Below are 26126 nucleotides of genomic sequence, written 5' to 3' on the forward strand. Positions count from 1 at the left end.
AACTAGTCCATTGATGATTTTCTTAGCAACACTGCCATATCCATCCACTTTGTGCCACCTTTCCACTTTCAGTGCTCTATCTATCAGGGCAGCTATTTCATTTACCCATCAACAGCAGAAAAGCATTATCTGATAAAATTCTTCCTCTTAAGAAGTTTAAACTTTAGAGACTAAGAAGGGGCCTGTAGTCTTGGTCTCCATCACATATTCTCACTAAAAATTCTCTACTTATTGTAGTTGTAGTATTTTCTTATTTATCCTAGATTGTATTTTCTTCTTTGGGACCATCAAAAAATTGAGGTAGAAGACACTCTCTACAAATAAAATTAGACATGGTGGTAATGATAACCATTGCATTAATTATAGGTTTCATCTCTTTTCTTTAGTGTGCCATATATGTATCTAGGGGACATGATAAATTTAATTTTTTAAAGATAATTTTTACAACATTGTAAATCAACTCTGCTTCAATAAAAAAATTTTAATCAGTAAATAAAGATACTTTTTATATAATAGGAATATATATTTCTGTTTCTTCTGAAGCTCATGATGATTATATATTTAAGTTACTCACTGAAAGATTATTTGGAAGTTAACAGTTGATTTCCCAGTGTCTATTTGGTGTTACTTCTTATTTCATTGCAGACCTAGAGCCTATAAGAATTATTGGTGTCAGTTACTGAAAGCTTTACTATTTATTTTTAAATCAAAAGCTTGTGCTTCATCCCTGAAATCAATGGTGGCTAGTCACTTTATTATCCCTCCTTGGGTGGATAGATTTTAGAATTTCTGTGTTCATTTTAAACTTGGATTTAGATTGATTTTCTTTTGTGTCATCTGTGTTTCTTCTGTATACCTCTGTCTGGATTCACTTGAATGCATTGTCCATTCATGTGTCCATTCTTTGGGGAGGGGTTGGGAGTTTGAATTTACTGGGCAGCATTTGCCAAAGAAGAAATGAATTTGAAGTAAATCATTCTTAGACCCCCATCTGAGGATTCAAGTATGGTAGAGGGACTCATTATAATTTTGTCTATAAAATGTCCTTGAGTTCATTCTGAGGACAGCCTTAACGTGAAACTTTGGAGAGTATTTGCTGCCTAATAATACATATTGGAAAACTGAAATTATATTTAGAGATATGTGGGAGCTACCAAAAGTAGATGAGGACTCCAACTAATTTGAGCCAAATTGAATATTGCTAATTAAATGATTGTCAAGTACTAGTTGAAGAACCATATTATTTATATAAAAATCCCATTGAAATCAGTTGATATTTAGTCAACATGTAGAATTTACAGATTTTTGTACATTTTCAAGACTTTTCCTTGACATTCAAAATAGTTACAGTTGCATAAATTATTCAAATTAGCTAACATAAGAAAAAATAATTTATCATGGGTATGTAAAGATTATCCTCAAGTTTCTCCACCTAGCACAAGTTTTTCCTCTCTCATACTTGTATGAAAGAAAGATTGGTATCCTTCCCTTCCCAACAAGCTACCAAAAAGATCTAAATGAAGTTTCCTGATATGATTCTTCAGTTTTTATGAAAGGAAATGAGATAAATAAAATATTGACTTATTGATACAATGATTCACTATCCTAGAAGCATACTCTGTTTTATGTTAAAAGTGCTTTAGAGTGTTTGTTAAAAGTTTTATATTACTACTATAGTACTATGACATTCTAGAATTTCTTTCCTTGGTTTTTCAGATATTGTATTTTGGCTTTTGCTTCTTAAGATTTAGATAATTTATGTTTGAAATGAAAGAAAATATGGTTTCTTAATCTGTCATATGTAATTTGACTTGAGGCTATAGATATTCAGGTAAATACATAAAGCTTTTTGGGGGGATACATAGATTTTATATCTAGCCTGTTAGCACCAGTAGTACTCCAAAAGCCCTCTGGTAAACTCATACCTTGAAAGATAGCTATAAATCCCTCAATTCATGAAAAAAATGCTTTGAGGGAGATACCTGTCATAAAGCTTCATAAACAAAGGATACAAATAGATTCAAGTAAATAATCCAATAAAGCTTAGCATAATCTTAGCTGTTTTGACTCTGTGCAATCAGAACAGGTTAAATATTAAATGTTTGCTGTTTAAGAAGACACATAAGTCAGTTGTACATTTTAAGAGACTGAACTCAAAAAATGAATCAGTACAACTTGTTGACATTCAAAGAGCTAAAGGATAATTACCTAGGAAATACATTTCTTGGGAGCGTTTCATTCTCCAGGTGCGTGCTAACTCATCAGATGTGTGTGCTGCTATTAGGGTTTATTAAGCTATTAATAATCAACATATATATCTGGATGTAAATAGATTTCAAATCAGTATATACTAACTAAATTGTTATTAAACTGATGGCTTTATTTGTTTACATTTATTTACTTGTGTTCTGAATTTCTACTTTGATATCCGTAATTCCTTTTTTTCAGCCTCACTTTTGTCCATGTGGTATTTTCAAATTCCTTAAATACCCAAATACACTTTAAATCTTGAATCTGTTCAAAATAGTTTGGAAATTATTAAAACTTATTCCTTCAGTTGCCAAGATAATCTCTCCCTTTGCTTTTCAGAGCTCCCTATGGCAAGTCCGTAGATATGTGGTCAGTTGGCTGTATTCTTGGGGAGCTTAGTGATGGACAGCCTTTATTTCCTGGAGAAAGTGAAATTGACCAACTTTTTACCATTCAGAAGGTGCTAGGACCACTTCCATCTGAGCAGATGAAGCTCTTCTATAGTAATCCTCGCTTCCACGGGCTCCGGGTAAGAGGCTTTGCTAAAACCCAAATGGAATCAGTACAGTAGTATTTAAATCATTGTTCATTGTACAATGAAATGCTAAGCTATCCATTGAATACTTTTTCCTTTTCCATTACGGTGTTTATAATCCCCATTATAATATTTTATTTTTGAATTTTATAGAGTATTTGTGAATTTTAAAAAGTCTAAATTTGAAAGTGGGAACTGTTAATATTTTTCTCACCTGTTCCAGTTTTTCAAACTCTTTTTTAAGTGTATGCATTATTGTAAACTTCAGTTATCTCAGAATGTTTCTTTATGCAAAATACTTAGCATCCTCAAAAGACTGAGAAATGTATAAATGGCTACTGCTTATTTGAGCAAACATTTATAGTGATTTGAGGAAGATTATGAATACTCATATTAAAGGTGCTGTTCTAGTGAGAATGACCTGTTTAGCGAAACATCATATCTTTTCAAACTAGGGTTTGGTCTTGGGCAGCCTTTTCTAGACTTGCTAACTTTGTGCTAAACTTGATTTCAGAAAATATGCTAAAAAGAGTCTTAAAGTATAAACTTTCCACAAGTGAGGGACATCTTACTGGAGTGGCCACTTATAGGTTGCTTCTCTGTTCCATCTACCCCCAAAGCTATTTTTTCCATTTTCAACTACCCTGTTTGGGCCAACATGCCAGTTGGTGGCCTTTGTGGGAACTATAAAATAAGCTCCCCACCATTTCTTTTCTTTCTCTTAAATGCATAATTCTCAAACCATGTTTTCTTGACGTTTACAGAGCACTTTGTTTTTTTCCTTTGACTTTCTGGCCTCAATTCATTTCACTTTGAAGAGCACCTCTCCTCACACATGAACGCCCAACACAGTATCCCTCCTGCTAGGCTCAATGAGTGTGGAAGAAAGAATGGAACAGAAGTGCAAACATTTCTTTCATCCCCTTCCTGCTTTCGCTCTCTTCCAAATCTGTCTGAGTTACCTCAAGCAAGTTTCTCTTTTCTCCTTTTACTTTTGCTTTTGTAAGCCGAAAAAGAGCCAAATTATGACAGTTAATTAGGGTATAACAGTTATTGAACATTTGTCATACTAGATATTGAAAACACGAAAATAAATAGGACTTGCCCTCAGTCCAGCACAAAGGAAAATATATTCAGAAATAAAGCAAATTCACTGCAGATGGTGACTGCAGCCATGAAATTAACAGACCCTTGCTCCTTGGAAGAAAAGCTATGACAAACCCAGACAGCATATTCAAAAGCAGAGACATCACTTTGCTGAAAAAGGTCCTTATAGTCAAAGCTATGTTTTTTCCAGTAGTCATGTATGGACAGAGGATGAGATGGTTGGACATGGGTTTGGGTGGACTCCGGGAGTTGGTGATGGACAGGGAGGCCTGGTGTGCTATGGTTCATGGTGTCACAAAGAGTTGGACATGACTGAGCAACTGAACTGAACTGAACATGTGTGGATATGAGAGTTGGACCATAAAGAAGACTGAGCACCAAAGAACTAATACTTTGAAAATGTGGTGCTGGAGAAGACTCTGAGAGTCCCTTGGACTGCAGGGAGATCAAACCAGTCAATCCTAAAGGAAATCATCCTGAATATTCTTTGAAAGGACTGATGCTGAAGCTCCAATACTTTGACCACCTGATCCAAAGAGCTGACTCATTGGAAAAGATCCTGATGCTGGGAAAGGGGGCAGCAGAAGATGAGATGGTTAGACAGCATCACCAACTCAGTAGACATGAATTAGAGCAAACTCCAGGAGATAGTGAAGGACAGGGGAGCCTGGCATGCTACAGTCCATGGGGTTGCACAGAGCTGGACATGACTTAGTGACTTAACAACAATAACAACAGAAATAAAGAGAGCCATAACTAATAAATTCCTGTCTCAATGAGAATACATCCAAACTCCTTCCCATCAGACCTTGCCTGTTCTGGGCCCTTCTAGCTCTCTGACTTCAGCTCATATGTCTCTCCATTCCCATCCCCTTCCAGACTTTCAGCACACTTAACCGTTCCTTTTCTTTAACTTCCATAAACATCCCCAAGTTGTTCTAGCTCCATGAGATTGGGACTTGAGCATCCTTTTCCCGGGAAAGTGCTTCCCTTGCATGGCCCCTTCTCATTTTATAAATCTCATCTCCAAGAATACCTCCTTTTTCTGACCTGCCAACAAACTTCCCCCACCTCCTTCTTGGTCTCTCCTATAGCATTTTTCTTTTTCCATCATAGCACTTATAACAGAATGAAATTATTGTGTTTATTTTTAAATTATGAACTGTTAGAAATCATCTGTTTTATTGCTGCATTTCTAACATCTAGCCCAGTCTAGCACATGTAGTAGGGACTCGAATATTTGAATGATCTCTTGAACCAGAAATCTGCATAATCAGCAATCAAGCTCAACTATTTCCCTCTCTCCATCTCTAATTGCTTCTTTCACTCGTACCACTTTTTACCTGAACAGCCACTCCCAAACTGATTTCTCTGAGTTTTTCTCTTCATTGCAGTCTTCACATTACTTTTAGAATCTTCCTGCGAATTGTACATTTAATTCTGTCTTCTTTATGTTAAAAACCTCTACACATAGCTTATTCGGTTTTAACTCCTTGCTGCTGGGGCTGCTAAGTCGCTTCAGTCATGTCCAACTCTGTGCAACTCCAGAGACGGCAGCCCACCAGGCTCCCCCGTCCCTGGGATTCTCCAGGTAAGAATGCTGGAGTGGGTTGCCATTTCCTTCTCCAGTGCATGAAAGTGAAGTCTCTCAGTTGTGTCCAACTCTTCGCCACCCCATGGGCGGCAGCCTACCAGGCTCCTCCGTCCATGGGATTTTCCAGGCAAGAGTACTGGAGTGGGGTGCCATTGCCTTAAAAACCCCTTGATCCTAGCCCTGCAGCCTTGTCTCCCAACTTTTCCTACCCCCTGCCCTACAACCACATTGACCTTGTCACCATTTCCTTGTTGCTTCTACAATGCTGCATTTTCCTATAATTCTCCCAATATTCACCCCACTTCCTAGAAAGCTCTCCATCCTCCCTCCCCGAGATTCAGGTCAAGTGTCCTCCTTCCATGAAGTCTTGTAGACTTCTCCAGGGGGAATGGTTACCTCCCCCTTGTGTGCTCCTGCAGCACTCTGGTAGCACACATAGCAGTCTCTTTTAAATAGCTATTTGACAGAACATTGTAAATCCATACTATACTTCAGGTTTTTTTAATTGTAATAAAAAATTTTTATAAAGCTGTTTGAAAATATGTATCCTCACTGGACTAATGGATTCCTTAAAGAAATGAGCTCTCATGGCCACAATTATATTCACAACACACCTAGAGTTGCTCTTACTAGGTTGAATAGTATTAAATGATTAAATATTTGAACTGGAGCATCAAGCTTGGTCTTCTGGCTGCCTTATTCTTTGCCTGGTTAAAGAGGCTTTAAACTGCATTCTCTGAAGAGAGTATAAACAGATCTGCCACTTGTAAACTAGCTGAAGAATTAAGACTTTTGTGCATAAAATAATTAGAAAACAATACAATTTATAAAAGACAGGGAAAGAGACACAGATGTGTATAACGGACTTTTGGACTCAGAGGGAGAGGGAGAGGGTGGGATGATTTGGGAGAATGACATTCTAACATGTATACTATCATGTGAATTGAATCGCCAGTCTATGTCTGACGCAGGATGCAGCATGCTTGGGGCTGGTGCATGGGGATGACCCAGAAAGATGTTATGGGGAGGGAGGTGGGAGGGGGGTTCATGTTTGAGAATGCATGTAAGAATTAAAGATTTTAAAATTAAAAAAAAAATAAAAATAAAAAAAAAATAAATAAATATAATAAAGCATAGTATATAATAAAATACTACATTCTTTACTACATTGTACTGTTCTCTAATACATCTAAATATAGTTGTGACCTTGAGAATACTAAAGATTCTGGAAAGTTGGCTGGATTCACTTGGAATGATTTATAGAGGATTTACAGTTTGAAATATATATTGAAGAATGAATAGCATTTGGATTAGATAGGCCAAACAAAGGAGATCTTTTCCTCCTTTGTCTATGGTCCTATTTGTTCACAGACCTCCTCACTAAATAATATTATCTGTAAAATACTAGACAGTCCATGATGGCACTGTCTGTAAATATCCTTTGGAGAAATTGCTGCTTCCTTGACACTGATTTTTATAGACCTTAATGTTTTTGTGTTGTAGTCTGAAAGTGTTTGTGGTATTTTAACTAAGTTAGTACAATCTTTTTGGAGGTTTAACCACATCTTTTGTGGGAAGAGTCTTCTTTTATCGTTTACTTGAGAATGTCTGAGATGTTCTCAGCTAAGCATACAGGGTGTGTGAATGGTGGCTACTGTGAAACATGGACTCACCAGTAACCAGTCCAGTGTGATTTGTATTTTGCTTCAGTGTGTAGAGATTAGAAAATCACCAAGATGTTGGTCTAATAATATGCATTATTTTGAAAAAATAGCAATTGCTATCCCATAATATAGGGCATAGACTCTGGAGTTAGGCTGCTGGGGTTCAAAGCCAGACTCTACATTTACTATTTGAATGACTTTGGGCAGTTTCTTGTGCCTGTCTTTCTTCGTGTGTAAAATTATGATAACAGAAGTACCACCTAATGGGATTGTTATGAAGATTAGACATTATAGCTGCAGTTCATGGGGTTGCGTAGAGTTGTACATGACTAAACAATAACAAAATGCCCAGACCAGTGGCTGAAGCATAGTAAGTGCTCAGTAAAGAGGCACTCTTATTGTGTCACATTGGCTACGTGAATAAGAAAAAAAGGGAAGAAGAAACAAACTACTGATTGACATATACTTTAAACTTCTGTGCTTGAGTTTTGATTTGTCAGATTACCTCACGCAAGAATGGTGTCTTTCATTCAAAAGACATAAATTAATTTTTTAAGAGTTTATGTGGTCATTTAAAAATCATATTTCTAATACCTTTTGACTTTGGGCATTAATTTTCTTATTGATGAAATGTTACTTTTGGCAGAAAAGGAGGAGAGGATATTTGGTAGCATAAGATAGACCTCATAAGCACAATATTAATTAAAATCTAGTATAAAGTCTTTTATCACAGCATGACAGGTGTCTCTCTCTGGGATAATATTTAATGCTCCAATAACATCCAGAGGAAACTCTGTACCTCCTTTAGGAAAGGTGCCCATGTTTAGAAAGAATGTGGGTTTGGATCACTGAGTGCAAATACTAGTTTTACTGCTTTTTAGTTATGTAACCTGCCTTGAACCGTTTATTTCAGTTTTGTGATCATCATGTTCTTCATCTCTGAAATAAGTGGTGAAATAATTGCTGAAATACCTTGCATAGCATCACTTCCCTCAGAAATGTGTTTTAGGTTATTGCCTGTGTGTCTGTGTTAAGTTCATGTTACTCCTTCTATGTCCTCTATCTAGGAGGTGCTGTCCTACTTTTCTCTGTCCTCACATTTTTTCTCATCTTTCAAAAGCTAGTTCAGATGTTATCTATATATGGATTCTTCTACAGCTGCAAAGCACCTTGGCCTCTCCTTTTGCTGAGCTTCAACTAGAATTTATGGCTACTCAGTTTTGCACTGATTGCTTTCTCAACAAGACTGAGGGTTGTTTACATGCAAGGTTTTGGTCTTACCCATATTCTGTATCTCCTGCTGTACCTAACACTGTGACACTGTGTGGGGATGAAGTCTTAATACCTTGTTTGAATTTTTCTACATTACTACTCCTCTCATCCACTTATTTAGAATGTTTAGAGATTTTCGGCTTTGAAATCTTCTTATATTGGTATAAAGGAAATACATATTAAAAGCAAACTAGCCCTCCCATTGGGAGGGAATACATGGCATTAGACTCTAATATTTTACCATCCACTTAGATATTGTGAAATGTGAGTTGGCAGAGGGAAGGACAGAGCATCTGAATAAACTTGACCCTTTCCCCTCATTTCATTTAAAAATGCATTTGTTAATTTAGGAGCCTGTTTGCCCTCTGTTCCAACTTACATAAAGTAAGAAATTTAAAACAGGTCATTCAAAGAGTATATTAAAAGCAATAATAGAACGTGTGTCTGAATTCATTATTTTTACTTCTGTAGCCTTTCAGGTACTAGCCTTTTCTTTTTCATTCTCTAATGTTCAGAAGTAAATTATATGTTTTTGTGAAAAAGGTATAAGAATTGTCTGTATAAGCAGACAAATTCTGTATGAATTGTATTATAATGGAATTATCTGTTTAAGGCAATACTGTATAAACTGAATAGTTTCAAATGTTAATATTTTTATTTTTTGTTTTATTTTACATGCTTCAGTGTTGTCTGATTAGATTTAAGTTTCACTTGTGTGTTTTCCTGTTATTTAACACTCAGTCCTATTATGGCAACCCACTCCAGTATTCTTGCCTGGAAAATCCCATGGATGGTGGAGTTGCAAAGAGTTGGACATGACTGAGTGACTTCACCTATTAATCCCAAGCTCAATATATAGACACCAAAATTTATGTGAAATAAATTTAACTTTGGCACTAGGGCACTACCTCTGCTCCTCTGCTACCTCCCCCAACACTCAAAGCACGTGTACATACATACCCTTCCCCGTGTGCTAATACTCCTGCCATGTTGTTGTTACAGTTTCCAGCTGTTAACCATCCTCAGTCATTGGAGAGAAGATACCTTGGAATTTTAAACAGCGTTTTACTTGACTTAATGAAGGTGGGACAAGTTGATGTGTTATCTATACGAAATGTCTTTTGGTTTGTGATTTCTCTTGTGTCTATATGTGACCATAGCCTACTTTTATGAATTAAATGTTTTGTTAACGGGTGTGTAGTATGTAGTGTAGTGGTGAATAGTGGAGGACTGTGTCCTCTGAAGAGGCGTGCAATTCATTTAAAATCACAACAGTATCTGGTATTAAAACATTCTGTCTAGACAGGACTATGAGATACCTAAATTAGATTGCTAAAATGGACAGAATAATAACAATCTAAATATAAATAGTAAGGAAATCATTAAAATTTTTTCATCATTTTAGCTATTCAGGCGTAATGTTTTGTTTTGTTTTCTTAGCTTCATTGGGTCTTAGTTGCAGCATGTAGGATCTGATTCCTTGGCTAGGAATTGAACCCAGCTCCCTGAGTTAGGAATGTGTAGTCTCACCCAGTGGACCACCAGGGAAGTCCTCAGGCATCATGTTTTAAAAACAAATCTTAAAATGAATGTTGAAAGAAAAAAGATTCTAACATTTTTTGCGTATTCAAGGCCTCCCATAAGATTATTTTATCAGTGAACATAATTCTGCTCTTAGGTGATTTCTCTCTCGCTGGCTTTTCATTTGACAACTGCAAAATCACTGCTGCTACCATGCCAGAATGTTCCTCCTCCTGCTGGTGTCCCTGTCCAGAAGGTCTCAATGCTCTGGACTGCTGAAAATGTTCTCACAATTTTTTATTCAAGCTTTTCTACCCAAGTAGATGGTTAGCCCCTTCAGTAAGAACTGCTTTTTCACATTTCTCCAGCTTTCAGTGCAGCCAGTATTAAGTTATTTGATAGTAGCAGACCTTCAAAAGATACTTGTTAATGGATCAATTTTATTTTATGTCAATTCAGTCAACTGTCAGAAACATAGGAGTTTACACTGCACAGAGCCTTTAAAGGCATACTTAGCACAGTTGGAAGTTGCTGTGCAGCACTCTCAGAACTTTGCTCTGCTTTAAAACTGTGTTAATCTGTGTTCCATGGAACACTGTGTAAATAGGTGTGGGGGCAGAGGTGAGGGAGGGGGGCATAGCCTTTGGAAAAGGCCACATAGGATATAACCTTTCTTAGAGATTCACAATGTTCATTAACTTATAAAGGCTTTCAGAAATCTCACAGTAAAGAAGTATTTCCCGAATTTAATTAAATACTAAATAAATACTTTTTAAAAAATGCTACAGCACTTGTGTTGTTCTGAACACAGATTGATAGATGCTATTTAAAAAAAAAGTCCTCAGGCTCTTTAAGATTAATTAGGCATAAATTATTTCTTAAATCAGTTGGATTATGTCAATCTGTTCTTACACACAGTCAATATTTATTTATCAGGGCTTTAATTATTTGGTAACTTAAAATGTAAATAGAGTAAAATAGAACTGAAATATAATTTCATGTTTTCTGCCTTTTGTCTCTTCTAGTTAAAAATAACTGAACTTCTTTTGTTAAATCATTACCAAATGTAATTACCCAGTGTCAAATGTGGTACCTGGTAAATACTAACACAGATAAAAATATGACAATAATCTGAACTGTTATGCATTTACATCAGTTTGAAGGTTGAACAGTTGAACTGTCATTCACTTAATATACTTACCATTGGGACTTCCCTGGCAGCCCACTGCCAATATTCACCTTCCAATACAGAGGTTGTGGGTTTGATATCTGGGAACTTGTCCTATGCAAGGGATAATGGATATATGCCATGATTTCAGGTGTACATCAAAGCATTAATTATAATAGTGCAAAGTGCAGCCATCTAGACATCCAACAATAAATCATTAAATAAATCATACCACTAACTTCCATGTAGTCACTTAAAACATGTAAAGTTCTTTGTTGCATCATTGTTCATGATAATAAAAGAAGGAAAACAGTGCTACTTAGGGTAGCATTACCTGTAGGTAATCGATAGACCTAAGATAGTATATAGAATTACTGATATGGAATGATCTCTTAAGATCTACTGTTGAGTGGAAAGAAGACTCAAGTGCAGACTATTGTGTGTATGTGTGTTTGAATAGAATAAAAAGAGCAGATAGAGATATGCACAAAGTACCTGTGGAAGGATTCACAGGACACATGTACAATGGGCTGCCTCCTCCAGAGAGGAGGACAAGAGAAAAACGAAAAGTGTATATTTTTTGATATGAATGTGTACTTATTTAAAAATATATTTTAGGGAATGCCCTGACAATCCAGTGGTTAAGACTCCGCACTTTCACTACCAAGGGCTTGGGTTTGATCCCTAGTCAGGGAACTAAGATCCCACAAGCTGCGTGGTACAGCCAAAAGTAAAATTTAAGAATACATTTTAAATATTTAAATTATGTTGTAAAAATGTTCTTAATTAGGAAGTGAAAGGTACAGTATACAAAACTTGTGTGTAATATAAGCCAGATTTTGTAAAAGACAAAAATATATACATGATATTTTTTAAAGGTCTGGAAGGGCATATTCCCAGAGGACAGCAATGGTAAGATTATGAGTGATTTAGACAGTCCTTTAAAAAAAATTTTTTTTAGACTAAACTGTGTTTACTAGATATTCTGCAATGACCATGCATTTCTTCTATAGGGAAAAGAAATGTGGTTTTTATTACAATTTAAATTTGACTTTGTGATGTTCTTTCCAATCCTAACTTTATTTCCTAAGAATTTACTGAAGTTGGACCCAGCTGACAGATACTTGACAGAACAGTGTTTGAATCACCCTACATTCCAAACCCAGAGGCTTTTGGATCGCTCCCCTTCAAGGTCAGCAAAAAGAAAACCTTACCATGTGGAAAGCAGCACTTTGTCTAATAGGTAAATATTCCCTTTTAAGGAAATACAGATGCAGTATTGGTCTTAAAAGTAGGTGGAGGAGGTGGCTGCTCAAATGATGCAATTAGAGAAAAGAAGGAAACCCCTCCTTATTCAAAAATATCTTCCTTATGCTTATTGCATGATTCAGAACCACAATTAAAAAGTTGTGTGGGTCTTAAAGACCTTATCTTTTACAAGATTTTCCCCGGGGAAACCTATGCATTCCCTGGGAAAGGTAGCATGATTTAGCAACAAAGGGAAGTTTCTAGCCTCATGAGCTTGAAGATCCTGTGTGCATGGGACAAGGGTGATCCACAGAGGAAGAAGGATGGGTGAGGGCAAAGGGATTCCTGAAGGGAGAGGACGATGCCAAACACAGGACGATGGGAAGGCACCTAGGACATCCTTTGTAACAGAACTGAATAGTTCTGGCTTAATAGCAGGGGCTCGCGTTTTTGTTGCTCTTGTCTTTTAATCATTAAGTTGAGAAACTAGTTTTTCATAAGAATAAGAATATATAAATAGTAAAATCAGTTTGCTAGGTAGTGATTAAAATTGATGCTTTCTGATGTAATTTTCAACATAATCTTTAAAAAGCCCTGTATTTCCTGTGGGGTAGGAGATTGGGGAGGGGGCTCAAGGAACTGGACCCTGCGATCAGGTTCTCTCCAAAAGCAACATTCCTTACTTCTTTGGCTGCATTTTCAGGGGCAGTGTCCTTCCTGTTCCAGGAAGCTGGTCTTGTCATCTAGAATTGCTTAAATTTGGAAGATAGGAAATCGTTTCTCTTGTCTACTATTGGAGGAAATTGTTTCTCTTATCTACTATTGGAGAAATAGAAAACAATAATTCTTTTGCTTTCCTAATATAAGTTATTTTTTTTCCCTTGTGCCTCCTTTCTCTCCACATAGAACAATTGTTCTTAACCAACTGGAATTTTGAAAGCTTAAGACCTGGTATTTTTTAGATCTGTGAGTACAGCTATAAATAAGCACTAACCATTTACCCTGTATTTTTTCTGCTTAACCACAACGGTGTGATTGTGTTTTATAGCTGTTTACTCTCTTTAAAATGACTGGTTTGGTTATTGTTTCCCTCACATCATATAAACCATTCTTACCTGTTTTTTTTTTTTTTCAAGGAGGCCTAGGAGGAGATTCAAATTCTGTTTCACTAAGTTGGTGTTCACTTTGTTGTCCATTTCCTGAGATCAGTGCACTAAGGCAAGGGCCAGTATTCATCATATGGTTGCTCCTTTGAGTTCAAGAGCATCACATTTATGCCCGTGACTTATCTGAGGTCACTCCCAGTTCAGGTGCTTTTGTCTCCCTTCTACGTTGATTGTCACCTGTCTCTTCTAGTTTATATTTGCAAAGAATAAGGATCTCAGTGATAGAAAGTTCAGTAGACTGATGATGAAGATTTGTGCTATAGTGGTTGGCAGTGTAACCATACCATAAAAGGAGGCCTGTGTCTTCATCCTCTAATAACTCGCTTGAGAGAGATACCCAGTGGGGTCCAAGGCTCTCCTTGGGAGCCCTCTTTAGGGATCTGTCAAGGAGGATGTGTGTGGTCGTGAGGATGTGGTTCATGTGGTCTTTGAGGAGTCCTACCAAATCCCCTTTTGAAGCAGACAAGGATAGAAATTGTAAGCAAATAAAAATCTCTGAAAGAATTTGTTTTCAGGTCTTGACAATATATTGAATATATTAAAGAAAAAGTCCTAAATGATTTATCTAGGAAAGAAACCATTAGCTCAGTTTACATGTATCTGGAAATATTTCCACTCGACGCTTGTCTGTGGTCCACATATCCTCCATGGAAGCCCTTGTAGACGCTAATTCTTCATAGACCATGGCTCTGTTGGACTTCCTAGCACCCTTGTAGAGATGTTCAGGGCACCATGTCGTGTTGGATGCCCTGCCTTGTCCCTGAGACAGCAAGTATCCTCATACACGTGTCCTCACGCACCCTGTCTCTGTAGGAGAGGCAGTGGACTCTGTATTACCTAGTCCTTGCCTAAGTCTCCTTCAGACTTTTCTGAGGTTCTGCTCACCTTGGACATGGTGGGATGGTGCTTCATCCTGCCACACACTGCCCTCTCACCAGGCCTGCTTGGCCAGTCTTCCCCATAAAAGTATAGTTTTGTATCTTTGATGTTTGCTTTGAAAAGTTATTTTAACTGGAGATTAGCCGTCTATCTATCCATCCTACCAACCATTAAGAAGGGTTAATATATAAAATCTCAAGTGGTTAGCGGTTTAACATGGATTCCTTCCAGTTGTGTGTCAGAGAGATCTATGGGATTTCCGTAATAGTAGTTTTTTTTTTTTTTTAATTGAAGGATAATTGGTTTCCAATGTTTTCTTGGTTTCTGCCATACATCAACATGAATCACCATAGGCATACATGTGTCCCCTCTGTTGAACCTGCCTCCCACCCCTCTATGTTGTTACAGAGCTCTGGTTTGAGTTCCCTGAGTCCTACAGCAAATTTTTACTGGCTGTCTATTTTACGTGTGGTAGTGTATATGTTTCCATTCTGCGCTCTCTGTTTGTCTCACCATCTCCTTTCCTCTTGTGCCCACAAGTCTGTTCTCTGTGTCTGCATCTCCATTGCTGCTCTGCAAATAGGTTCATCAGTGCCATCTTTCTAGATTCCATATGTATGCATTAATATTCAATTTTTTTTTCTTTCTGACTTACTTCACTCTGTATAATAGGCTCTAGGTTCATCCACCTCATTAGAACTGACTCAGATGTGTTCCTTTTTATAGCTAATATTCCATTGTATATATGTACCACAGCTTCTTTATCCATTCATCTGTTGGTGAACATCTAGGTTGCTTCCATGTCCTAGCTATTGTAAATAGTGCTGAGGTGAACATTGAGGTATATGTGTCTTTTTCAGTTATGGTTTTCTAAGGGTATATGCCCAGTAGTGGGATTGTTGGGTCATATAGTAATTTTATTCCTAGCTTTTTAAGGAATCTCCATACATCTTCCATAGTGGCTGTATCAATTTACATTCCCACCAGCAGTGCAAGAGGATTCCCTTTTCTCCATATCCTCTTGAGCATTTATTGTTTGTTTGCAGATTTTTTGATGATGGCCATTCTGACTGGTGTGAGGCTATGCCTCAATGTAGCTTTGATTTGCATTTCTGTAATAATGAGCAATGTTGAGCATCTTTTCATGTGTTTATTGGCCATCTGTATGTCGTCTTTGGAGAGATGTCCATTTATGTGTTCTGCCCCCTTTTTGATTGGGTTGTTTGTTTTTCTGGTATTGAGTTGTGTGAGTTACGTACCGTTTTTTTTTTTTTAAATTATGCTTTGGCAGAGCTCTGATTTGAAGACAATATGATGCCCTTTCTACATAGGAATTGTGTGCAGAGGTCAGTGGCTTCAGATTAATATCGAGACAGAAACTTTGAGAATAGCGGTTTAGGCTTTTTGTACTTTTTATGGGAAACCTAACTTTGACACAAGTTTCCACCTTAACTTTATAGCCTCCCTTTTCACATTAGAAATTGCATCTTATGTTTCTATGAATATATTCTTGCTAACATATGTAGGTTTGTGCTCCACACTGAGAGCAGTGTTTCCAAGAGTTTCAAAAGCTTTAGCAGCTATCTTCACTGTTCTCTTATCTTTTTCTGGATATACTCTTTTGAGCTTTGGACATTTTGCATCGTCTGCATGTGTTATCTCTGTGATTACCCTCTCTAGTCCTGAAGGAGAAAAGGAAAAAAATAAGGTTGTGAGAGCCCAGGGAAACCAGGCAGGGTAGCCACCCCATGAGAGCTGTAATCTAGAGACACACCTATGATCTGAGTCAGGGGGCCACTGCCAGGAAGGAGCAGGGGAGACAGCCCCCACACCCTTGCACTGCTAAGCCCAGCTGTGAGTTAGGTGGCAAGGGAGGCTGCGTGACACACTCTGAAGTGTTGGATTCCCCAGGCCCAGGATGGAGCAGAGAGGAATGGAGAATGGACTGGGGGTTGGGCACATGGAGAATAACCAGCATACTTAGATCTATTTATGGGTGAGACTCTGTATCATCATTTGAGTTTTTTAAGAAGTTGCTGAGATATTTTTAGTTTCTAAGATGTACATTGTTGTAAGTTTAAAACTTAACATGGGGACCGTCAGCTCTGGATCTAGAGATAGACTCTGTTAACATCATTTACTAGAAAGTGAAACTTTCCTTTCTTTGTATTTTCTCTCTGGACCTGGGGTCTGCCATTTAGTTAGCTCAGATTTAAGTGATCTTATTTAATGCTATAATTTTTGTGACCCAACTGAGAGAGATTAGTATGTGCATTTTGGAGATGAGGCCTTCCAAACTGTTACAGTTATGCCTGCCATCAAATACATTTTAACACTTCTCTGAAAGAGAGGAGGAGAGGATGAGGGCCTTCACCTTTGATGCCTGAGCAAGTGGATTCTTGTAGGGAAAATAGGAAGACACAGTTTGACAGATTACCACTGTAAAGGGGGGAAAAAACTTTTCCTCTAATAACTGTGCGATGAGAACAGAACTCTCCCAGATCAAACCATCTTTAGCAATAGCAATATTTGCAGCAAAATTTTTGGAATGAATAGTAAAAATTGTTTTTTATTTAAAAAAATAATGAAATTGCTATTCATTTAAAAGCATTCTCACCTATCTCAAACCGTAATTTGGTCCTTTAAATAGTTACAGTAGATCACACTGATCTTACTGTGCTACCAGCTTCAGCTTTCAAAGAGAGCACAGGGTTTTCCTCAAGATTTATATTTTGTATTTTAAACCAAGCAGGACGTGAAGCTTTCAGTCCTAAAGAAGACCTCAGCCCATTTGAAATAATGAAGTGTGAAATGGAGAAGAGAATAAATGGTGTCTTTTGGAGAGAAATTACCTGTTTAGGTCCCTGTGATCCAGTTAGAGACACGCTCCTAGTCAGTGTACAGGAGGTATCTGACACACCCCAAGTATTGCCACTTCTCTAAAACATGAATGTTGATCGTGATATTTTCCAGCAAACCGCACCAGGCAGTTCCCACTTCTTTTTAGAGTATTATTTTCTTTTTTTGTGTACATTGCTAGAATTCACATTCATTGATTATACAGGCTAAAGACAAAAGAGACATAGGTGCTTGTGTCTCTGTGCTGTATGAATCTCTGAGGTAGGCCATGAGTTTTACAAATAAAAATGAAGTTCAAGGAACACAGTGGTCTGCAAGTCTAAATGTCTCCTTCTGATGTCCATGCAGACAGAGTTATAAAGAATTTATGTATAGCTCAGCTCTCTTGTTCTTTGCAGGCTTTCTATAGCACACACTCATGTGAGCCCCAATATAGCAAAAGGATCTTTTCCCAGATGATCAGTTAGAAGCCATGTTGGCAGCAAGTTAGCTGAGCATTTAAGAATGCCGAAGCACTTCATCAGGACCAGTGCTTTGTGGCAGAGTGACTTGATCTAAGCAACTTATTCTTAATGATAGATTACATGTGATTTATAGTCACATGTTTGAGAGAGAGGATGTTTTTAGTCTTTGTGGTGTTTTAGGTGTTCTTTCTTGTTTTGGTAATACTTTTTGTCTGTCTGCTCATAAGGGAAACTGATATGCTTCTTTCGTTTCTGACACAGAAACCAAGCCAGCAAAAGTGCGGCTTTGCAGTCTCACCACAGATCTAACAGCAAAGATATCCAGAACCTAGGTGTGGGTCTGCCCCGGGCTGATGAAGGGCTTCCTGCCAACGAAAGCTTCCTGAATGGAAACCTTGCTGGGGCTACTCTTAGTCCCATGCACACCAAAACCTACCAAGCCGGCAGCCAGCCTGGGTCTACCAGCAAAGATCTGACCAACAACAACATTCCACACCTTCTCAGCCCGAAAGAAGCCAAGTCAAAGACAGAGTTTGATTTTAATATTGACCCAAAGCCTTCAGATGGCCCAGGCACAAAGTACCTCAAGTCAAGCAGCAGATCTCAGCAGAACCGGCACTCTTTTATGGAAAGTTCTCAGAGCAAAGCTGGAACGCTGCAGCCTGGTGAAAAGCAGAGTCGGCACAGCTACATTGACACCATTCCCCAGTCCTCTCGGAGTCCTTCCTATAGGACCAAGGCCAAAAGCCATGGGGCGTTGAGTGACTCCAAGTCTGTGAGCAACCTTTCTGAAGCCCGGGCCCAGATTGCAGAGTCCAATACCAGTAGGTACTTCCCATCCAGCTGCTTGGACTTGAACTCTCCCACCAGCCCAACCCCTACCAGGCACGGTGATACGAGAACTTTGCTCAGCCCCTCGGGGAGAAATAACCGAAGTGAAGGCACTCTTGACTCACGCCGAACCACAACCAGGCATTCTAAGACGATGGAGGAGTTGAAGCTGCCTGAACACATGGACAGCAGCCATTCCCATTCGCTGTCGGCACCTCATGAATCCTTTTCGTATGGGCTGGGCTACACCAGCCCCTTCTCCTCCCAGCAGCGTCCACATAGGCATTCCATGTACGTGACCCGGGACAAAGTGAGAGCCAAGGGCTTGGACGGAAGCTTGAGTGTAGGGCAAGGGATGGCGGCCAGAGCCAACAGCCTGCAGCTCTTATCACCTCAGGTACGACTTAGGGCCTTGACCAGGTGTGTCAGCTCCTTAGGGGAAGGTGGTTCGGGGATGTGATGGGGTCAGTATCCAGTTGTGCTTTAAGGAAGCAATATTTGAAAGACTAATCTTTTAAAACAATTTTTTTTAGTTATTTAAGCTAGTTGTTGAGTACTCAAGGAAACTCAGAAAGCTTGTTTTTTCAAAATCTGTTTCCTTTCTTAAATGTTCCTTTCTGGCATATTTTGTTTAGAGAACCTCTTTTTTCATTTGTTTATTATTTCATTTATTTTTATTGAAGTATAGTTGAGTTACATTGTTGTGTTAATTACTACTATACAGCTAAATGACTCACTTATACATATATATATGTATGCATCCATTCTTTTTCATATTCTTTTCCATGATGGTCTATCACAAGATATTGAATATACTTCACTATAGTATACAGTAGGACCTTATTGTTTATCCATCCTGTATATACCAGTTTGCATCTGATAATCCCAAACTCCTAGTGCAAGCCTTTCCCACCTCCCTCCCCCTTGACAAGCACCGGTCTGTTCTCTGTGTCCCTGATTCTGTTGATGCTTCATAGATAGGTTCAGTTGTGTCATATTTTAGATTCCACATATAAGTGATATCATATGATATTTGTCTTTTTCTTTCTGACTTAATTTACTTAGTATGATCATATCTAGGTTCATCCATGTTGCTGCAAATGTCATTGTTTCATTCTTTTTTGGGGCTGAGTAACATTCCATTCTGTATATATACCACATCTTCTTTATCCATTCCTCTGTTGATGGACATTTAGGTTGCTTCCATGTCTTAGCTATTGTAAACAGGGCTGCAATGAACATAAGAATGCACCTAGCCTTTTGAATTATCATTTTGTCTGGATATATGTCTAGGAGTTGGATTGATGGATCATATTGTTACTCTAGTTTTCTGAAGAATCTCTATACTGTTTCCACAGTGGCTACACCAAGTTACATTCCCAACACTGTAGGGGGTTCCCTTTTCTCCACACTGTCCCCAGTATTTGTTATTTGTAGACTTGTTATTGATGACCATTCTGACCAGCACAAGGTGAAACTACCTTGTAGTTCTGATTTTCATTAGAGAATCCTATTTTAATTTTTACAGAATTCATCAGCTATCTGGCTAATTTTCTCAAAATTAAGTGTGACTTCATGGAGATTTTCTCTAATCTCTGCAAACCACATTTGCTTAAATCAAACCCTTTTGCTAATACCTTACTCAATATCTAAACTGAATTGAAAAGTTTTAAATTTATCCAGAACTATAGGTAAATATAACTCTAGGCCAAGATAAATGTTAATTTTCAGTCTTTCTAGATTGTTATTACATCTCAATGTTTTTAGCATAATGCTTCTTCCATCTTACTGATCTTCAGACTCCAGAATTGACACTAACCTGTTTAAAAGAAGTAACATTCTTGTAACAGAACACATATTTTAAAATTTTATTTATTTATTTTAATTGGAGGCTAACTACTTTACAGTATTGTAGTGGTTTTTGCCATACATTGACATGAATCAGCCTTGAGTATACATGTGTTCCCCATCCTGAACCCCCTCCCATCTCCCTCCCCATCCCATCCCTCGGGGTCATCCCAGTGCACCAGCCCTGAGCACCCCGTCTCATGCATCGAACCTGGACTGGCAGTCTGTTTCACATATGATAATATAAATGTTTCAGTGCTATTCTCTCAAATCATCCCACCCTTGCCTTCTCCCACAGAGTCCAAAAGACTATTCTTTACATCTGTGTCTCTTTTGCTGTCTCATATACAGGGTTATCGTTACCATCTTTCTAAATTCCATATATATGCGTTAGTATACTGTATTGGTGTTTTTCTTTCTGGCTTACTTCACTCTGTATAATAGGCTCCAGTTTCATCCACCTCATTAGGACTAATTCAAATGTATTCATTTTAATGTCTGAGTAATACTCCATTGTGTATATGTACCACAGCTTTCTTATCCATTCGTCTGCCGATGGACATCTAGGTTGCTTCCATGTCCTAGCTATTATAAACAGTGCTGCAGTGAACATTGGGGTACATGTGTCTCTTTCAATTCTGGTTTCCTCGGTGTGTATGCCCAGCAGTGGGGTTGCTGGGTTATATGGCAGTTCTATTTCCAGTTTTTTAAGGCATGTCCACACTGTTCTCCATGGTGGCTGTACTATTTTGCATTCCCACCAACAGTGTAAGAGGGTTCCTTTTTCTCTGTACCCTCTCCAGCATTTATTGTTTGTAGACTTTTTGATAGCAGCCATTCTGACCAGTGTGAGATGGTACCTCATTGTGGTTTTGATTTGCATTTTTCTGATAATGAGTGATGTTGAGCATCTTTTCATAGAACACATATTTTTAAAATTATATCTTTGTGACATAAAACATTCACCCGCATCAAAGACATGAAGTTGGAGAAAAAACAGTGTTAGAAGAAGAAAAGAGTGTTATGTAGGAAAAGTACCCCCTTTTTAGAAGATACAAAAATAGGCTTATCAGTGTGTATCAAAGCTCCAGAAAATACAAATGGACTCTGCAGTGGGAAGCCTAGCAAGATGGGTGCTGGGGAGAGGGAGATTGTCAATAACTATGCAGTTGGTTTAGCAAAATAGCTAAAAGCTTGGACTGGAAAGCCAGGCAGACCTGGGTTTGTATCTGAGTTCTGCAGTATGCTTTAAACTCTAAATTTGGGGATTTATCTGTGCCTTGATTCCTCATCTGAGTATTGTTGCGAGCATTAAACACGGTGTATAAAGCACTGTGTACCCTATGCTGGGAACAGAGTAAAGGTTTTAGTTTGTTGCTGCTGCTTCTGGGATGATGGGGGCTGTTCTTGAGACACTGAATACCTTCTGTATGCTGGGTATTCTTGGCAACTTAAAAGAGTCTGAGGCAAGGTTCTTGCTCTTGAGAAATATATCTTCTCTTAGGGAAGATTAAATTATACATGATAACAGTGAAATAATTACGAACCAGATTTCTGTGGCACTGGCTATAAAAAGTACTCGAGGATGGGGAGAAATCATTGTTAGCAGGAGCAATCAGAAATGGCTTTTGGAGCAACTGGAGGTCTTGTTGAAGCTCAGATGTGGAGACAGGTTTTTTGGTTGAAGGATGAAGATGTATTTAGGCCTTTACTGAGCTAGGCACCATGATAGTCTCTAACTAGAAAGATCAAGATGTGGTCCCTGTCCTCTTAGAATGTATGGGCTCGGGTGGTGGGATGACACTTGCCAACACATAGGTGGGGACAGTACTGTGAGACTGCATGCCTGTGCTGTGCCGGAGCTGTGCGCAATGCAGGGACAGAGGAGGGTGGCACAGTCTCCGCAGGGGGACTGAGGCAGGCCCCTAGGGGACAGGGGTGGAATCTGAGCAGCAACTTTGAAGATGTTGGGAGCTTCACCAGGGGAAGAAAGTAGAGTGGGCATGAGGAAAGAGGCTCAAGGGAGGGCCAAAAAGACTATCTGGAAGAGAAGGGGAGGGTACTTGAGACATTAAGTAGAATGGTGGGATTGCAATTTGTGCCACATGCATAGAGTGGAAAAATGCAAGATTTAGACCCAAGTGTGAGGTGAGAATATGTTATCTAAGTCAGTGCCAGTGGAAAGACAGAGAAAGAATGAGTCTTACAGACTCCTCAGAAGTAGAACCGGGACTTGTGAATGGAAGGATTGAATATAGGAAAAAGGAAGCCTTCAAGGTTTCTCTCCTAGGAGCTGCTTTTCAGAGTAGAAGAGAGTACTTGAAGTCAGCTAATTCAACCCCTCCATTGCATGGATGAGCATGCTGAGGCTCTGAGAGGTTGGATGGGTTGCCTAAGTTTACCCAGCTAGTTCAGAGTGGAGCTGGGATGTTGAGGGAATGTCCAGGTCTCTAGGCCAGAGCTTTTGACACTGTGTCACACTGACATGTGGAGGTCGGGGTGTGACCCTGGCCCTTATGCAGAGATGTTCTCCATGAGGTTGGAAGATGCTCTGGGGCCCCAGCGAGAGGAGACAGGAGATGTCATGATTGGAGTCAGAGCAGTGGTCGGAGGAGCCTCTCTAGAGAGAAGGGATCTCTAGCAGTCTGGCAGCCCCACATGGATTTACATGGAGGTCAAAAACAATAAAGTATGTTAGCTTTAAGCACAGTGTAAATAGAGAAGTAAGAAACATAAAAAACTGTACCTTGGAGAAAGGACAAATGGACTGGCTCTCTGACTGCTAGAGAAAAGGCTTCATGACCCTGGTAGAAATAAGCTCATTATGAAACAGTAACTGTAGGCTAAAAACAGATCCAACCATTACTGAATTTTAAGTCCAATTCGGGAGGTGCAGTGCTGAACTGCAAGAAAGTACAAGTTTAAAGGCACAAAGATGGCAGACGGCTTGACAAGTAATTGAAGCCAGGAATAATGGGAATCACTCTCCTGAAACGTACTGTCACCTTTAAGAGCAAGGGCACTGGACTGGCTCTGTCAACTTAGAGTTTAGGTTAGGTGTAAATCATTTATTTTCTAAGATACTTTTCTAGAGGCTTTTGTAAACAATGCTGGTGATAAAATTCAAATAGATCTTGTCACAAAGTAGAAAGAAGAGAGGCTACATTGAATGATTTCCTGCCCGGAGTCCTTTCGTAGTACATTTGGGGAGTGAGGGGGAGAAAGAATCATATTTTAAATTTTAAATAAACTATTTTGACACATTGTGTAAGGCTCAAGATAATACTCTTTCTGTGCATGATATAAAGATACACAATGCAGCTAACTCCTCTGAATGGCTTGGTAATTTTATTCCATAATTCTTTCTTTCTAAAGGTAGAAAATGCTACTTTTCCCCTCAATGAACAGCGCTATGGATCAAGGCTGCTCTTAGCTTGTGATTCACTTCCTTGACAGAAAGAGGAAGTGTCTCTGGAGATGAGTGCTTGTCGTGATTGTTAAGAAAATACATGAAGTATAAGTACTGTTATCATAGAGGAGATTAAGTACATACACTACAATAGTTAGAGGATTTTTAAGACAGAAATTATTGAGGGTGCTGATTCAATTCCTTGATCTACCCAAAGAACGTTTGTTTTCATCTGAATCTGCCATACATGTCCTTCATGAAAAATATTTTTGCATCTGTTGTTCTTTTTGGAGAACTCGGCCTAAAATCTGCTAGAGATATTTTGGATTAACTTAATAGAACCTCTGGTTTCTTCTAATTGAGTGCTGCTCAGAACCATGGCTTTCTAGATATTAGGAGGATGATTTTCTTTGTTTTAATAATTAATTGAACTATTTTCAGAGTAATTCATTCCCTGCTTACATTAACTTTAATGAGAATTTCACTTTCCATCTGTCTGACATTTGTTTGACATATTTTACATTCATCAGATGATTCACTCTTTTATGGGACAATTTGTGTTTTAGCCAACTCACATTTTTTATTTTAGCCAGTTAAGGTACTGGTTATACCAGATAAAACCCATGGAAATTTAGGTGATTTTCGTCCCTAGGAACAAGACAGTCTCAAAAATCCTTTTAACTTTGACTTTCAGCCTGGAGAGCAACTCCCTCCAGAGATGACTGTGGCACGATCTTCTGTTAAGGAGTCCTCCAGAGAAGGCACCTCTTCATTCCATGCGCGGCAGAAGTCTGAGGTATGAATTTTCTAGAGTGGCTACCATTCCTGATAGAATGTGTCTATAAAGATTGGTCATTCAGAATCATTACAATCTGTCTTATAAGATTTATCCATACGTAGTCTCCCACAAATAATTTGAACTGGCTTACAAAGGAAGCAGTCTTCCTCATGCCATAATTCTGAGTTTTGTCTTAAATAGATCCCAGAGTAAATTATAGATCAGTTAGGTACTGCTCTGAGTACACAGGCCGCATCATCATCACTCTGCTGTTTACCTTTTTTTTTTTTTTTTTTTTGCTGCTGTTTACCTTTTGTCTCAGGGTGGAGCGTATCATGACCCCCACTCTGATGATGGCGCCGCCCCCAAGGAAAATAGACACCTGTATAATGATCCTGTTCCAAGAAGAGTTGGCAGCTTCTACCGAGGTAAACCCAGCTCCTAGCACCCATCCGGGTCCTCTCTTCTCTCCCCCTCACTACATCTCCAGCCCACACACCCCCCTACATTCCACTGCCCTGACTTCTGGTCAGTGGCATTCTTACCTGCACTGCTGCCTTCCGCCACATCTTCCTGCCCTGGGTCCCAATGGCTTAGTTCAGACCCTTGTGGCTCTGACTTGATTTGTTTGAATAGCCTCCCAGCAGCTCTCCCTATCTCTAAAGTCACCATCAAAATGGTCCCTGGAATGATCCTTATGAAGCTGTGTTCTAACCACACCACTCATTCGATCAAGTCATAGCATATTTATCGATGTCACTTGTGTGCCTTAGACTTTTAATTTAGAACAGCAGTGAGCAATACAGCCAAAGGTCTCCACCCTCACAGAGCTCACATTCTCATGAGGAGAGAACAATACTAAATGTAATAATTACATAGAGCCATAAAAGATAGTAAATGCTACAGGGGAAAAAAAATACAACAGGGCAATCCATTGCCCCCAGCCCCAGTCCTCTCTCTCTCTCATCTGCTAAGAATCTTCTGGTGGCTTCCCATTGGCAACAGGACAAAATGTTTGTTCCCTCAGATGGCATTTTAGACTTTCTGTGCCTGGCCCTTGCTATTCTTTCCAGCTCTTCCCCCGCCACTCACACAGGTCATGCCCTCCTCTGACCTGAATGCATTACTCCAAATGCTCAGACAGCTTCTTTCTGTCCCTTTTGAGAATCGGCTTTGATTTCCTCTGCAGTGTGATGGCTTCCCTGCCCACCTAGACAAAATGAAGTGTTTTCCTTCTTTGTTCTGCTCATGGTCCTTTGTTTCTAACATAACACACACCACGTGGTATGGCTTCTTTGCATTTCTCTCACAAGGTTACAAGGCCCTTTACCTTTTCCTCTTTTACCCTCATTGACTAGGACACTGCCTGGCAGTTTCAGAAATAGTTGTTGAATGAATAACAGAAACTCTTCAAGTGTACTTGTATGACCTTAAAATTGTGTTTTGATGTTTAACAGACAATTGTAACAAATGTTTCAGGGGCTGAATGGATTTAGGAGGGACTGACAGAGAAAGACATCCCCTTTAAGGAGC

At 38.8% G+C, this 26126-nt stretch overlaps 1 protein-coding gene across 2 annotated transcripts in view; it reads left to right on the plus strand.

The window, feature by feature from the left end:
* Positions 1-26126, plus strand: part of CDKL5 (cyclin dependent kinase like 5) — a 170443-nt gene that overhangs the window by 127517 nt on the left and 16800 nt on the right. For both annotated transcript variants that reach the window (XM_070289810.1, XM_070289811.1), the window contains exons 9-14: positions 2590-2779; positions 9425-9505; positions 12203-12354; positions 17989-18955; positions 24510-24611; positions 24916-25021. In XM_070289810.1, the coding sequence (XP_070145911.1) occupies positions 2590-2779; positions 9425-9505; positions 12203-12354; positions 17989-18955; positions 24510-24611; positions 24916-25021 (1598 nt within the window). The remainder of the gene's footprint in view (positions 1-2589; positions 2780-9424; positions 9506-12202; positions 12355-17988; positions 18956-24509; positions 24612-24915; positions 25022-26126) is intronic.

Source organism: Ovis canadensis, chromosome X (genome assembly GCF_042477335.2).
Source record: "Ovis canadensis isolate MfBH-ARS-UI-01 breed Bighorn chromosome X, ARS-UI_OviCan_v2, whole genome shotgun sequence".
In the NCBI taxonomy this organism is placed as follows: domain Eukaryota; kingdom Metazoa; phylum Chordata; class Mammalia; order Artiodactyla; family Bovidae; genus Ovis; species Ovis canadensis.